The sequence below is a fragment of the Pseudoliparis swirei genome, unplaced genomic scaffold (assembly GCF_029220125.1).
Source record: "Pseudoliparis swirei isolate HS2019 ecotype Mariana Trench unplaced genomic scaffold, NWPU_hadal_v1 hadal_25, whole genome shotgun sequence".
Taxonomy (NCBI): Eukaryota; Metazoa; Chordata; class Actinopteri; order Perciformes; family Liparidae; genus Pseudoliparis; species Pseudoliparis swirei.
Window position 1 is genome coordinate 2,430,893 of NW_026613261.1, and position 17,368 is coordinate 2,448,260.

Genomic DNA, 17,368 nt, shown 5'->3' on the forward strand with positions numbered 1-17,368 from the left:
TTTATAAATATATGTATATTTATGAATATAGTGAAGGACAAGAGTGAAGGAAAGGAGGAGCAGGAAGTGAAGGACAGGAGGAGCAGGAAGTGAAGGTGTATCTTCCACGGGGAGCTCATATGAAATGTGAACCATGTTTACATGTCTGGAGAACACAAACCAGACCCGTGGTTGTTGTTGTTGTTTATTTTTCATTTCTGTGTATATGTTTTCCATCTGTGGAGCGAGCAAGCTAACAGGAGCTAGCAAGCTAACAGGAGCTAGCAAAGAGGACCACGACTCAGGAAGCCTGGCGACCAATCAGATGTTTGGGTTTTAAGGGGCGTGTTTCTGTCTGCAGCTCCACTTCCTGTTAATCACACGCTTTGATTACAGTGGATCAATAAAATAGTCCAGTGAGCCCGGTCACCGAAAACGGATCCGAGAGGTCCCCCTGTTCCCAGTGAGCAGCTTGGTGAGAACAGAAAGTGACTCCAGTATAAAACCACGATAATAATCAGTCCACACTCTAGTAGCACGATGCTAGCAGCATCCTCCGCGGCGAGCACTAACGTTTTTACCCACAATGCCACAGGCCCGCGTCAGCGCGCAGGTCTGGACCGTCGTACCGATGACGCTCGGCGGGCGCAGACGGAAGGCGCCGTCTTCCCGCCCGCGACCATCGGCCAGGCGTGAATCCCGGCCTCCGATTGGAGGGCCTAGGCGGGCGGCAGCGGGATGCAGCCCGCCCCCACCCCCCCCTCGTGGCCCCCCATGGGGCTCACGAAGCTCCAGCGGCCGGCGGCCGGGTCGAACACCTCCACGGAGCTGAGGTTGGACTGCCCGTCGTAGCCGCCCACGGCGTACAGGCGCCCGGCCGCGGACACCAGCGACACCCGGCTGCGCCGCGTGCTCATAGCCACCAGGGGGCTCCACTGCGCCGCCGCCGCGCTGAACACCTCCGCGCCGCTCAGGAAGCCGGAGCCGTCGTAGCCGCCCGCCACGTACATGCGGCTGCCCAGCGCCGCCGCGCCGTGGCGGCAGCGCTTGTTCATCATGGCCGCCGCCGGCTGCCACCGGTCAGTGTGGTGGTTGTAGTACTCCACCTGCAGGACAGGGGGCGCCATCACCACCAAACAGGGTCTACACACACCTGAGGAGACACTGAGCTCCTCTCTCCTTCAGGACGCTAGGAGACACTGAGCTCCTCTCTCCTTATGGACGCTTAGGATACACTGAGCTCCTCTCTCCTTATGGATGCTTAGGATACACTGAGCTCCTCTCTCCTTAAGGACGTTTAGGATACACTGAGCTCCTCTCTCTCTCCTTATGGACGCTAGGATACACTGAGCCCTCTCTCCTTATGGACGCTTAGGATACACTGAGCTCCTCTCCTTAAGGACGCGAGGATACACTGAGCTCCTCTCTCCTCTCTCCTTATGGACGTTTAGGAGACACTGAGCCCCTCTCTCCTCTCTCCTTATGGACGTTTAGGAGACACTGAGCTCCTCTCTCCTGTTGGACATTTAGGATACACTGAGCTCCTCTCCTCTCCTCTCCTTATGGACGCTTAGGATACACTGAGCTCCTCTCTCCTTATGGACGTTTAGGATACACTGAGCTCCTCTCTCCTCTCCTTATGGATGTTTAGGATACACTGAGCTCCTCTCTCCTTATGGACGCTTAGGATACACTGAGCTCCTCTCTCTCCTCTCCTCTCCTTAAGGACGCTTAGGATACACTGGCTCCTCTCTCCTCTCTCCTTATGGACGCTAGGATACACTGAGCCCTCTCCTCTCCTTATGGACGCTTAGGATACACTGAGCCCTCTCTCCTTATGGACGCTAGGATACACTGAGCCCTCTCTCCTCTCCTTATGGACGCTAGGATACACTGAGCCCTCTCTCCTTAAGGATGCTTAGGATACACTGAGCCCTCTCTCTCCTCTCTCCTTATGGACGCTAGGATACACTGAGCTCCTCTCTCCTCTCCTTATGGACGTTTAGGATACACTGAGCTCCTCTCTCCTTATGGACGCTTAGGATACACTGAGCTCCTCTCTCCTTATGGATGTTTAGGATACACTGAGCTCCTCTCCTCTCTCCTTATGGATGCTTAGGATACACTGAGCTCCTCTCTCCTCTCTCCTTATGGACGTTTAGGATACACTGAGCTCCTCTCTCCTCTCTCCTTATGGATGAGTCCTTGTGTCTCAGAGGGTCCATTGGACCTGCTGGTCTGGTGCTGGCTCCACAATAAAGGCTCTGACCATGGCCCCCAGCTGGCCCCCAGCCCCCCCCCCCTCTTTATATGTACTCTCTCAAGCAGACCCACCGTGTTGAAGATCTGTAAACCGTCATGGCCGCCAGAGACGAACACGCGGCCGTCAAACACCGTCACGCCGGCCGCGCTCCGGCTGGCACTCATCTCGGTGAGCACCGTCCACCTGCAGGGGCGGCGGAGTGGTCAGGCTGAGGGGGCCCCTGGATGAAGCCAATGTGAGGCCCCTGGATGAAGCCAACGTGGGGCCCCTGTATGAAGCTAATGTGGGCCCCTGGATGAAGCTAACGTGAGGCCCCTGGATGAAGCTAACGTGAGGCCCCTGTATGAAGCTAATGTGGGGCCCCTGTATGAAGCTAATGTGGGCCCCTGGATGAAGCTAACGTAGGGCTCCTGGATGAAGCCAACGTGGGGCCCCTGGATGAAGCTAACGTGAGGCCCCTGGATGAAGCTAACGTGGGGCCCCTATATGATGCTAATGTGGGGCCCCTGTATGAAGCTAACGTGGGCCCCTGTATGAAGCTAACGTGGGGCCCCTGTATGATGCTAACGTGGGGCCCCTGTATGATGCTAACGTGGGGCCCCTGTATGAAGCTAACGTGGGGCCCCTGTATGAAGCTAACGTGGGGCCCCTGTATGATGCTAACGTGGGGCCCCTGTATGAAGCTAACGTGGGGCCCCTGTATGATGCTAACGTGGGGCCCCTGTATGAAGCTAACGTGGGGCCCCTGTATGAAGCTAATGTGGGGCCCCTGTATGAAGCTAACGTGGGGCCCATGTATGATGCTAACGTGGGGCCCCTGTATGATGCTAACGTCGGGCCCTGTATGAAGCTAACGTGGGGCCCCTGTATGAAGCTAACGTGGGGCCCTGTATGAAGCTAACGTGGGGCCCCTGTATGATGCTAACGTGGGGCCCCTGTATGATGCTAACGTGGGGCCCCTGTATGAAGCTAACGTGGGGCCCCTGTATGAAGCTAACGTGGGGCCCCTGTATGAAGCTAATGTGGGGCCCCTGTATGATGCTACCGTGGGGCCTCTGTATGATGCTAACGTGGGGCCTCTGTATGATGCTAACGTGGGGCCCCTGTATGAAGCTAACGTGGGGCCCCTGTATGATGCTAACATGGGGCCCCTGTATGAAGCTAATGTGGGGCACCTGTATGAACCTGGAGGACTCACCTGTCCGTCTCTGGTGAGTAACACTCCACTGAGTTCAGGGAGGATTTCCCGTCGTAGCCGCCGCACACGTAGATGTGACCGTCAATCACAACCGTCCCCATGGCGCTGAGGACCACATGGTATTGATCACAGTATTCACAGTATTGATCACAGTATTGACCACAGTATTGATTGATCACAGTATTGACCACAGTATTGATTGATCACAGTATTGATTGATCACAGTATTGATCACAGTATTGACCACAGTATTGATCACAGTATTGATTGATTACAGTATTGATCACAGTATTAATCACAGTATTAATCACCTGCGCTGGCTATTCATGCTCGACACACGCGTCCAGCTGTCCGTCTCCGGGTTGTAAACCTCCACCGTGCTCAGACGTGATTGGCCATCATATCCACCAATGGCATACAGCAGCCCGTTAATGACGGCCACGCCCACTCTGCTGCGAGCCGTTCTCATTGGCTGACAGCGCTCCCAGAAGTTCCCGATTGGATCAAACATTTCGACGACGTTTAAGGAGTCACCTGAAGAGGAGACAGAGAGACAAGCAACAAGATGAGGACAGGTGTGTCCAGACAGACAGGTGTGTCCAGACAGACAGGTGTGTTCAGACAGACAGGTGTGTGTACCTGAGCTGTTGAGGCCTCCCACGGCGTAGATGAGACCTGTGATGGACGTGCAGCACCTCTGTCGGGTCTTGAAGGCCGCGAGGTGAGGACGGCGCTCAGGCATCAGGTGGAAGTCTTTAGCTTCATCCACCAGGTCTCTGAGACACAGACAAGAGGCAAGAGACAAGAGTCACATGCAGAGACAAGAGGCAATATACAAGAGTCACAGACAGAGACAAGAGTCAAAGAAAATAAGGCAAGATACAAGAGTCACAGACAGAGAAAAGGGGCAAGATACAAGCGGCAAGAGACACAAGAGTCAAGACACAAGAGTCACAGACAGAGACAAGAGTCAATAGTTAGACAATAGGCAAGATACAAGAGTCACAGACAGAGACAATAGGCAAGAGTCACAGATAGAGACAAGATGCAAGAGTCACAAACATTGACAAGAGGCAAGATACAAGAGTCACAGACAAGAGACAAGATGCAAGAGTCACAGACAAGAGTCACAGACAAGAGGCAATATACAAGAGTCAAAAACAAGAGGCAAGAGTCACAGACAAGAGTCACAGACAGAGACAATAGGCAAGAGTCACAAACAGAGACACGAGGCAAGATACAAGAGTCACAAACAGAGACACGAGGCAAGATACAAGAGTCACAGACAAGAGACAAGATACAAGAGTCACGGACAAGAGTCACAGACAAGAGTCACGGACAAGAGTCACGGACAAGAGTCACAGACAAGAGTCACAGACAAGAGGCAAGATACAAGAGTCACAGACAAGAGACAAGAGTCACAGACAAGAGGCAATATACAAGAGTCAGAGACAAGAGGCAATATACAAGAGTCAGAGACAAGAGGCACAGACAAGAGGCAAGATACAAGAGTCACAGACAAGAGGCAAGAGTCACAGACAGAGACACTATACAAGAGTCACAGACAAGATACAAGAGTCACAGACAGAGACAATATACAAGAGTCAGAGACAAGAGGCACAGACAAGATACAAGAGTCAATAGTCACAGACAAGATACAAGAGTCACAAGAGTCACAGATAAGAGACACATACAAGAGTCACAGACAAGAGAGAAGAGACACAGACAGGAGGGAAGAGGCACAAATCACACCCACTCACCCACTCACTATGGGTGAGTGGGTAGCAGGTCCGTCTTTCAATCAGGGGGTTGGAGGTTCAAACCCGTAGTCAAGTGTCCTTGAGCAAGACACTTAACCCTGAGTTGCTCCCCTGTAGCTGCCACAAGTGAATGAATGTCACAGTACTGTAAGTCGAGAGCCAAATGACATGTAACAAGGGTCACGGACAAGAGTCACAGACAAGACACATGAGTCACAGACAGAGACAAGAGGCAAGATACAAGAGTCACAGACAAGAGGCAAGAGTCACATACAAGAGGCAGGATACAAGAGTCACAGACAAGAGACACGAGTCACAGACAAGATACACAGACAAGAGACAAGAGTCAGACAAGAGTCACATACAGATACAAGAGTCAAGAGTCACAGACAAGAGGCAATATACAAAAGAGTCACATAAAAGAGGCAAGAGACACAAGAGGCAAGAGTCACAGACATAGACAAGAGTCAGACATAGACAAGAGGCAATATACAAGAGTCACAGACAGAGACAAGAGTCACAGACAGAGAACAGGGGCAAGGTACAAGAGTCACAGACAGAGAACAGGGGCAAGGTACAAGAGTCACAGACAAGAGGCAAGAGTCACATACAGGACTGTCTCAGAAAATTAGAATATTGTGATGAAGTTCTTTATTTTGTAATTCAAAAACAAAAATGTCATGCATTCTGGATTCATTACAAATCAACTGAAATATTGCAAGCCTTTATTCTTTAATATTGCTGATTATGGCTTACAGCTAAGAAAACTCAAATATCCTATCTCTAAATATTAGAATATCATGAAAAGTATACTAGTAGGGTATTAAACAAATCACTTGAATTGTCTAATTAACTCGAAACACCTGCAAGGGTTTCCTGAGCCTTGACAAACACTCAGCTGTTATAAATCTTTTTTTTTACTTGGTCTGAGGAAATATTAAAATTTTATGAGAGGATTTTAGAGTTTTCTTAAGCAATCAGCAATATTAAAAGAATAAAAGGCTTGCAATATTTCAGTTGATTTGTAATGAATCCAGAATGCATGACATTTTTGTTTTTTAAATTGCATTACAGAAAATAAAGAACTTTATCACAATATTCTAATTTTCTGAGACAGTCCTGTATATAGACAAGAGGCAATATACAAGAGTCACAGACAATAGGCAAGATACAAGAGTCACAGACAGAGAACAGGGGCAAGATACAAGAGTCACAGACAAGATACAAGATGCAAGAGTCACAGACAAGAGTCACAAACAAGAGACATGAGTCACAGACAGAGACAAGAGGCAAGATACAAGAGTCAGACAGATACAAGAGTCAAGAGTCACAGACAAGAGGCAAGATACAAGGGTCACAGACAAGAGGCAAGATACACAAGAGGCAAGAGTCACAGATAGAGACAAGAGGCAAGATACAAGAGTCACAGACAAGATGCAAGAGTCACAGACAAGAGGCAATATACAAGAGTCAGAAACAAGAGACAAGTCACAGACATAGACAAGAGGCAATATACAAGAGTCACAGACAGAGACAAGAGTCACAGACAATATGCAAGATACGAGAGTCACAGACAAGAGTCACAGACAGAGACAATAGGCAAGAGTCACAGATAGAGACAAGAGGCAAGAGTCACAGACAGAGACAAGAGGCAAGATACAAGAGTCACATACAAGAGACAAGATGCAAGAGTCACAGACCAGAGTCACGGACAAGAGTCACAGACAAGATACATGAGTCACAGACAGAGACAAGAGGCAAGTCACAGAAAAGAGACACAGACAAGAGTCAAGAGTCACATAGAGAGACAAGAGACAATATACAAGAGTCAGAGACAAGAGGCAAGAGTCACAGACAAGAGGCAAGATACAAGAGTCACAGACAAGAGTCACATACAAGAGTCACAGACAGAGACAAGTGTCACAGACAAGAGACACAGACAAGAGACAAGTGTCACAGACAAGAGACAAGAGTCACAGACAAGAGGCAATATACAAGAGGCACAGACAAGAGGCAGGATACAAGAGTCACAGACAAGAGACAAGATACAAGAGTCACAGACAAGAGGCAAGAGTCACAGACAGAGACAAGAGGCAAGATACAAGAGTCACAGACAGAGACAAGTCACATACAAGAGGCAAGACACAAGAGACACAGACAAGATACAAGCGTCACATACAAGAGACACAGACAAGATACAAGAGTCAATAGTCACAGACAAGATACAAGAGTCACAGACAGAGATAAGAGACACATACAAGAGTCACAGACAAGAGAGAAGAGACACAGACAGGAGGGAAGAGGCACAAATCACAGACAAGGGTCACGGACAAGAGTCACAGACAAGACACATGAGTCACAGACAGAGACAAGAGGCAAGATACAAGAGTCACAGAAAAGAGACACAGACAAGAGGCAAGAGTCACATACAGATACAAGAGTCAATAGTCACAGACAAGATACAAGAGTCACAGACAGAGATAAGAGACACATACAAGAGTCACAGACAAGAGAGAAGAGACACAGACAGGAGGGAAGAGGCACAAATCACAGACAAGGGTCACGGACAAGAGTCACAGACAAGAGTCACAGACAAGACACATGAGTCACAGACAGAGACAAGAGGCAAGATACAAGAGTCACAGAAAAGAGACACAGACAAGAGGCAAGAGTCACATACAGATACAAGAGTCAAGAGTCACAGACAAGAGGCAATATACAAAAGAGTCACATAAAAGAGGCAAGAGACAAGAGTCACAGACATAGACAAGAGGCAATATACAAGAGTCACAGACAGAGACAAGAGTCACAGACAATAGGCAAGAAAAAGAGACTTGTTGCTGCTACTTTTATGCCTGTGATTGATGATGGTGATGTCTTATATATGCATGCATCTTCTCAATGTGTCTCCACCCTAGATACTGTCTACCATGGAGCATTGAGGTTCATCACTAATCTTAAGGCTCTGACTCACCATTGCTCCCCGTAGGAGGTTGAATGGGGAAGGTCCATTAAGAGTTGCACAGACAATTGCAATTTTCTGAACAGACAACTCTGAGCCAAGAGTCACTTAGGTGTTTTTAAAATAGATTGAAAATATTGGAGGAAATTCATCTAGCTGTAGATGTTTTATATGACGGAGGTATGCTCCTGTGTGAGCTGAGTTGCTGAGTCTTAGTTTTGGATTCATGCTGTGATTTTGTTTTTCGTTTTATATATTGTCTGTCACTGTTTTATGTTGTATTGTATGGAACTTTGTGTGACGTGCTGCTGCTGCTGTCTTGGCCAGGACACTCTTGTAAAGGAGATTTTTAATCTCAATGAGGTATCTCCTGGTTAAATAAATTTAAAATTAAAATTAAAGATACAAGAGTCACATACAAGAGACACATACAAGAGACACAGACAAGAGGCAAGAGTCACAGACAAGAGGCAATATACAAAAGAGTCACATAAAAGAGGCAAGAGACACAAGAGGCAAGAGTCACAGACATAGACAAGAGGCAATATACAAGAGTCACAGACAGAGAACAGGGGCAAGGTACAAGAGTCACAGACAGAGGCAATAGGCAAGAGTCACATATATAGACAAGAGGCAAGATACACAAGAGTCAAGAGACAAGAGTCACAGACAGAGACAAGAGTCACAGACAGAGAAAGGGGGCAAGATACAAGAGTCACAGACAGAGACAATAGGTAAGAGTCACAGATAGACAAGTCACAGACAGAGACAAGAGGCAAGATACAAGAGTCACATACAAGAGACAAGATGCAAGAGTCACAGACCAGAGTCACGGACAAGAGTCACAGACAGAGACAAGAGGCAATATACAAGAGTCAGAGACAAGAGGCAAGAGTCACAGACAAGAGGAAAGATACAAGAGCCACAGACAAGAGGCAATATACAAGAGCCACAGACAAGAGGCAAGATACAAGAGTCACAGACAAGAGGCAAGAGTCACATACAAGAGTCACAGACAGAGACAAGTGTCACAGACAAGAGACACAGACAAGAGGCAATATACAAAAGAGTCACATAAAAGAGGCAAGAGACACAAGAGGCAAGAGTCACAGACATAGACAAGAGGCAATATACAAGAGTCACAGACAGAGACAAGAGTCACAGACAAGAGGCAAGATACAAGAGTCACAGACAAGAGACACATACAAGAGTCACAGACAAGAGGCAATATACAAAAGAGTCACATAAAAGAGACAAGAGACACAAGAGGCAAGAGACGAGAGTCACAGACACAGACAAGAGGCAATATACAAGAGTCACAGACAGAGAACAGGGGCAAGGTACAAGAGTCACAGACAAGAGGCAAGATACAAGAGTCACAGACAAGAGGCAAGATACAAGAGTCACAGACAAGAGACACATACAAGAGTCACAGACAAGAGGCAATATACAAGAGTCAGAGACAAGAGGCAAGAGGCACAGACAAGAGGCAAGATACAAGAGGCAAGAGTCACAGACAAGAGGCAAGATACAAGAGTCACAGACAAGATACAAGAGTCACAGACAGATACAAGTCACAGACAGATACAAGAGTCACAGACAAGAGGCAATATACAAGGGTCACAGACAAGAGGCAATATACAAGAGTCACAGACAGAGACAAGAGTCACAGACAATAGGTGATAGGTTTTTTTCCTCTATACAAGATTCACGCTCACAGACAAGAGGCACAGACAACGAGTATCTTCAAAGCTTTGATCAAGAGTCACAGACGACGTGTTTCACAAGGACAATAGCATTCAGAGTCACCTTGGTCCTTTTTTTAAGCCTTTAGCTGAACACACACACATAACAACAGATGGAGAAGTGGAACTGAGGCATATTGACATATTCCTTCCGTCTGGTTTGTTATCACTTTAGGCAATATACAAGAGTCACAGACCTTGGTGTGGGGAACGGAGCCGGAGATTCTCTGATTGTTTAGTTAAAGATACGCAATAAAAAGCACATACATAATAAATATTATGTCAATAGGCAAGATACAAGAGTCACAGACAGAGAAAGGGGGCAAGATACAAGAGTCACAGACAGACAGAGACAAGAGTCACAGACAATAGGCAAGATACAAGAGTCACAGAGACAAGAGGCAAGATACAAGAATCACATACAAGATACAAGATGCAAGAGTCACATACAAGATACATGAGTCACAGACAGAGACAAGAGGCAAGATACAAGAGTCACATAAAAGAGACACAGACAAGAGTCAAGAGTCACATACAGAGACAAGAGGCAATATACAAGAGTCAGAGACAAGAGGCAAGAGGCACAGACAAGAGGCAAGATACAAGAGCCACAGACAAGAGGCAAGATACAAGAGTCACAGACAAGAGGCAAGAGTCACAGACAGAGACAAGTGTCACAGACAAGAGACAAGAGGCAGGATACAAGAGGCACAGACAAGAGACAAGAGTCACAGACAAGAGACAAGATACAAGAGTCACAGACAAGAGGCAAGAGGCAAGATACAAGAGTCACAGACAGAGACAAGAGTCACATACAAGAGGCAAGACACAAGAGACACAGACAAGATACAAGCGTCACATACAAGAGACACAGACAAGATACAAGAGTCAATAGTCACAGACAAGATACAAGAGTCACAGACAGAGACAAGAGACACATACAAGAGTCACAGACAAGAGAGAAGAGTCACAGACAGGAGGGAAGAGGCACGAATCACAGACAAGGGTCACGGACAAGAGTCACAGACAAGACACATGAGTCACAGACAGAGACAAGAGGCAAGATACAAGAGTCACAGAAAAGAGACAGACAAGAGGCAAGAGTCACAGACAAGGGTCACGGGCCACCAGTCAGAGTCAACACAGAGACTGGAGTCCCTGAACTCCAGGCGTCTGTCCTCAGGTGTCTGTCCTCAGGTGTCTATCCTCAGGCGTCTGTCCTCAGGTGTCACAGACAAGAGACACGGACAAGAGACACAGACAAGAGGCAAGAGTCACAGACAAGGGTCACGGGCCACCAGTCAGAGTCAACACAGAGACTGGAGTCCCTGAACTCCAGGCGTCTGTCCTCAGGTGTCTGTCCTCAGGCGTCTGAGTCGTCTCACCTGCATTTGTGGCAGCAGCGGACCAGGTCGTCCTGCTGGACTCGGTCCGACAGGAAGTGAGGTCGACACACAGGATGGATTTCCTGCACAGGTTCAGTGATCTTTGACACACACCTCCACAGGTACACATGGTGACACACACCTGCACGGGTACACAGTGAGACACACACCTGCACAGGTACACAGTGAGACACACACCTGCACAGGTACACAGTGAGACACACACCTGCACAGGTACACAGTGAGACACACACCTGCACAGGTACACAGTGAGACACACACATGCACAGGTACACAGTGAGACACACACCTGCACAGGTACACAGTGAGACACACCTGCACAGGTACACAGTGAGACACACACATGCACAGGTACAGTGAGACACACACCTGCACAGGTACACAGTGAGACACACACCTGCACAGGTACACAGTGAGACACACACATGCACAGGTACACAGTGAGACACACACCTGCACAGGTACACAGTGAGACACACACCTGCACAGGTACACAGTGAGACACACACCTGCACAGGTACACAGTGAGACACACACCTGCACAGGTACACAGTGAGACACACACCTGCACAGGTACACAGTGAGACACACACCTGCACAGGTACACAGTGAGACACACACCTGCACAGGTACACAGTGAGACACACACCTGCACAGGTACACAGTGAGACACACACCTGCACAGGTACACAGTGAGACACACACCTGCACAGGTACACAGTGAGACACACACCTGCACAGGTACACAGTGAGACACACATGCACAGGTACACAGTGAGACACACACATGCACAGGTACACAGTGAGACACACACATGCACAGGTACACAGTGAGACACACACCTGCACAGGTACACAGTGAGACACACACATGCACAGGTACACAGTGAGACACACACCTGCACAGGTACACAGTGAGACACACACCTGCACAGGTACACAGTGAGACACACATGCACAGGTACACAGTGAGACACACACATGCACAGGTACACAGTGAGACACACACCTGCACAGGTACACAGTGAGACACACACCTGCACAGGTACACAGTGAGACACACACCTGCACAGGTACACAGTGAGACACACACATGCACAGGTACACAGTGAGACACACACATGCACAGGTACACAGTGAGACACACACCTGCACAGGTACACAGTGAGACACACACATGCACAGGTACACAGTGAGACACACACCTGCACAGGTACACAGTGAGACACACACCTGCACAGGTACACAGTGAGACACACACATGCACAGGTACACAGTGAGACACACACCTGCACAGGTACACAGTGAGACACACACCTGCACAGGTACACAGTGAGACACACACCTGCACAGGTACACAGTGAGACACACACATGCACAGGTACACAGTGAGACACACACATGCACAGGTACACAGTGAGACACACACCTGCACAGGTACACAGTGAGACACACACATGCACAGGTACACAGTGAGACACACACATGCACAGGTACACAGTGAGACACACACCTGCACAGGTACACAGTGAGACACACACCTGCACAGGTACACAGTGAGACACACACATGCACAGGTACACAGTGAGACACACACCTGCACAGGTACACAGTGAGACACACATGCACAGGTACACAGTGAGACACACACATGCACAGGTACACAGTGAGACACACACATGCACAGGTACACAGTGAGACACACACATGCACAGGTACACAGTGAGACACACACATGCACAGGTACACAGTGAGACACACACATGCACAGGTACACAGTGAGACACACATGCACAGGTACACAGTGAGACACACACATGCACAGGTACACAGTGAGACACACACCTGCACAGGTACACAGTGAGACACACACCTGCACAGGTACACAGTGAGACACACACCTGCACAGGTACACAGTGAGACACACACATGCACAGGTACACAGTGAGACACACACCTGCACAGGTACACAGTGAGACACACACCTGCACAGGTACAGTGAGACACACACCTGCACAGGTACACAGTGAGACACACACCTGCACAGGTACACAGTGAGACACACACCTGCACAGGTACACACAGTGAGACACACACCTGCACAGGTACACACAGTGAGACACACACCTGCACAGGTACACAGTGAGACACACACCTGCACAGGTACACAGTGAGACACACACCTGCACAGGTACACAGTGAGACACACACCTGCACAGGTACACTTGGGGTGGACACCGTGCAGCTCACCTGAGACACACACACTGCACAGGTAGTGGAACCTGAGCACCACAGACCACAGACACTGCTTAGGGTGGAACCTGAGCACCACAGACCACAGACACTGCTTAGGGTGGAACCTGAGCACCACAGACCACAGACACTTAGGGTGTAACCTGAGCACCACAGACCACAGACAGTTCTTAGGGTGGAACCTGAGCACCACAGACCACAGACACTTAGGGTGGAACCTGAGCACCACAGACACTGCTTAGGGTGGAACCTGAGCACCACAGACCACAGACACTGCTTAGGGTGGAACCTGAGCACCACAGACCAGACACTGCTTAGGGTGGAACCTGAGCACCACAGACCACAGACACTTCTTAGGGTGGAACCTGAGCACCACAGACCACAGACACTTCTTAGGGTGGAACCTGAGCACCACAGACACTTCTTAGGGTGGAACCTGAGCACCACAGACCACAGACACTTCTTAGGGTGGAACCTGAGCACCACAGACACTGCTTAGGGTGGAACCTGAGCACCACAGACCACAGACACTGCTTAGGGTGGAACCTGAGCACCACAGACCAGACACTGCTTAGGGTGGAACCTGAGCACCACAGACCACAGACACTTCTTAGGGTGGAACCTGAGCACCACAGACACTTCTTAGGGTGGAACCTGAGCACCACAGACCACAGACACTTCTTAGGGTGGAACCTGAGCACCACAGACACTGCTTAGGGTGGAACCTGAGCACCACAGACCACAGACACTTCTTAGGGTGGAACCTGAGCACCACAGACCACAGACACTGCTTAGGGTGGAACCTGAGCACCACAGACCACAGACACTGCTTAGGGTGGAACCTGAGCACCACAGACCACATACACTTCTTAGGGTGGAACCTGAGCACCACAGACACTTCTTAGGGTGGAACCTGAGCACCACAGACACTTCTTAGGGTGGAACCTGAGCACCACAGACACTGCTTAGGGTGGAACCTGAGCACCACAGACCACAGACACTTCTTAGGGTGGAACCTGAGCACCACAGACACTTCTTAGGGTGGAACCTGAGCTCCAGACCAGACAGTGCCTGCAGAACTTGGTGCTAAAGTCTGGGTTCTCCAACAGAGACAGCACACATGTGTGCGTTGCGTAGCGTGTGCATAGTGTGGCGTGTGTGTGGCGTGTGTATGTATAGTATGTGTATAGTGTGGTGTGTGCACCACAGACCGTGTGCGTGGCGTGTGCACCGACCGTGCTTGGGTGGCGTGTGCATAGACGTGTGCATCTTAGTGGCGTGTGCAGACACTGCATAGTGGCGTGGCAGACATAGTGGCGTGTGGTGGCGTGTGCACCACAGGCACGTGTTAGTGGTGGTAAGTGGCGCATAGTGGCGTGTGCGTGGCGTGTGCATAATGGCGTGTGCATAGTGGCGTGTGCATAGTGGCGTGTGCGTGGCGTGTGCATAGTGGCGTGTGTGGTGGCGTGTGCATAGTGGCGTGTGCATAGTGGCGTGTGCATAGTGGCGTGTGCGTGGCGTGTGCATAGTGGCGTGTGCGTGTGCGTGGCGTGTGCATAGTGGCGTGTGCGTGGCGTGTGCGTGGCATGTGGCGTGTACGTGGCGTGTGCATAGTGGCGTGTGCGTGGCGGGTGGTGGCGTGGCGTGTGCATAGTGGCGTGTGGTGGCGTGTGCGTGGCGTGTGCGTGTGCATAGTGGCGTGTGGTGGCGTGTGCGTGGCGTGTGCATAGTGGCGTGTGCGTGGCGTGTGCATAGTGGCGTGTGGTGGCGTGTGCATAGTGGCGTGTGGTGGCGTGTGCATAGTGGCGTGTGGCGTGTGCATAGTGGCGTGTGCATAGTGGCGTGTGGTGGCGTGTGCATAGTGGCGTGTGGTGGCGTGTGCATAGTGGCGTGTGCATAGTGGCGTGTGCATAGTGGCGTGTGGTGGCGTGTGCGTGGCGTGTGCATAGTGGCGTGTGCGTGGCGTGTGGTGGCGTGTGCGTGGCGTGTGCATAGTGGCGTGTGGTGGCGTGTGCGTGGCGTGTGCATAGTGGCGTGTGCGTGGCGTGTGCGTGGCGTGTGCATAGTGGCGTGTGGTGGCGTGGCGTGTGCATAGTGGCGTGTGGTGGCGTGTGCATAGTGGCGTGTGGTGGCGTGGCGTGTGCATAGTGGCGTGTGGTGGCGTGTGCATAGTGGCGTGTGGTGGCGTGTGCATAGTGTGTGCATAGTGGCGTGTGCGTGGCGTGTGCATAGTGGCGTGTGGTGGCGTGTGCGTGGCATGTGCATAGTGGCGTGTGGTGGCGTGTGCGTGGCATGTGCATAGTGGCGTGTGCGTGGCGTGTGCATAGTGGCGTGTGGTGGCGTGTGCGTGGCGTGTGCATAGTGGCGTGTGGTGGCGTGTGCGTGGCGTGTGCATAGTGGCGTGTGGTGGCGTGTGCATAGTGGCGTGTGGTGGCGTGTGCATAGTGGCGTGTGGTGGCGTGTGGTGGCGTGTGCATAGTGGCGTGTGCGTGGCGTGTGCATAGTGGCGTGTGGTGGCGTGTGCATAGTGGCGTGTGGTGGCGTGTGCGTAGTGGCGTGTGCCACTGACCTCTCCTGCAGGAAGGAGCAGCAGGCGTCCTTCACGCTCTGAAGCTGCAGGAAGCTCGAGCCAATCAGGAGCGACTGGACGTTCTGCTGGTCGATGGCAACATGGCCGCTGTACGCAAAATTGATGAGAGCCTCCAGAGCGCTGAGGGAGACAGGCACTGGTTAGACTGGTGGGGACCTGGTCTGGTGGGGACCTGGTCTGCTGGTCTCTGGTACCTGGGGTCCATGCCCTGCATCAGGATCTCGTCTTGTTTACACTCCACCATGTCCATGGTGAACATGGCGTGGAAGTACGGGATGGAGGCCGCCAGCACGACGCGGTGGGCGCTGAACTTGTGATCCCCCACCTGCAGCAAGCACAAGGGGTGAACGGAGGTGCGCCCCCTACAGGTCAGGGGTCAAGGTAACGGCAGCGAGTCTTAGTGCTAGCTACAATGAAGGCTCGATGTACTTGAAGGTATCACTCCGCCGCAGCGCGGAGGCAGAAATAAGACCTCTCTCTCTTTACCAGACAGGAAACACCTGCACCTCTCCTCTGTGGCTCTCAGGGGTCAAAGGTCAAATGAGCTAGCATCCTCCGTGCGTTAGCTTGTTATTAACATCTAGCTAGCAGGCTAACTGCGGCTTAGAGCGATATCGGATGTACCTTGAGCGTGACGTCACAGAGTTTCCCCTGACGTCGGATCTCCTCCATGACGACATAGCCTCGTGCCGGCAGGTCGTGCACCGAGAAGTGAACCAGATCCTCGAGCTCTTCGCAGAGAACGTCTCCCATCGTCAGCAGGGCGCAGCGGACTGAGCCCAGCCAGCCGCCGTACGAGCATCCGGTCTCGGATTCACAATAAAAGACCCAGTCGAACCGTTCAACAGGACACTCCCGAACAGGATAGGAATGTACTTTATCGTTTCGTCTTCACAATTTATGAAATTTGACTAACTATAATAAATTAAAAAATTGAACACTTCCTATAATACAATGGTACTGAAATATAGAACGTTAAACACTTCCACTTTGGTGATTAGCCTTCAAAATAAAAGTTTATGAAACAATGTTTTCAATAATTAGAACCATAACTTAGTTTATATGTCTATTTTTATTATTTATTCTGCATGTTTGTATTATATGATATATATTAGTATTACATTCATAACATTATTGGCTTTGATTATAATATTGAATAATTATCATCAGCTTGCGTCACACTGAAGTCACGCAGCGCGGATCGATAATATG

General features: G+C 50.1%; 1 protein-coding gene across 1 annotated transcript; it reads right to left on the reverse strand.

Moving 5' to 3' along the window:
- Nucleotides 1–168: 168 nt before the first annotated feature.
- Nucleotides 169–16,925, reverse strand: klhl18 (kelch-like family member 18). Its single transcript, XM_056410481.1, has 10 exons — nucleotides 16,781–16,925; nucleotides 16,351–16,481; nucleotides 16,136–16,276; nucleotides 13,674–13,709; nucleotides 11,293–11,406; nucleotides 4,080–4,216; nucleotides 3,752–3,974; nucleotides 3,441–3,545; nucleotides 2,314–2,425; nucleotides 169–1,085 (listed from the first exon to the last, which is right to left on the reverse strand). Exons 1-10 carry the CDS (start codon nucleotides 16,907–16,909, stop codon nucleotides 699–701), a joined length of 1,515 nt encoding a protein of 504 aa, XP_056266456.1. The 5' UTR covers nucleotides 16,910–16,925; the 3' UTR covers nucleotides 169–698.
- Between the last annotated feature and the right edge of the window lie 443 nt (nucleotides 16,926–17,368).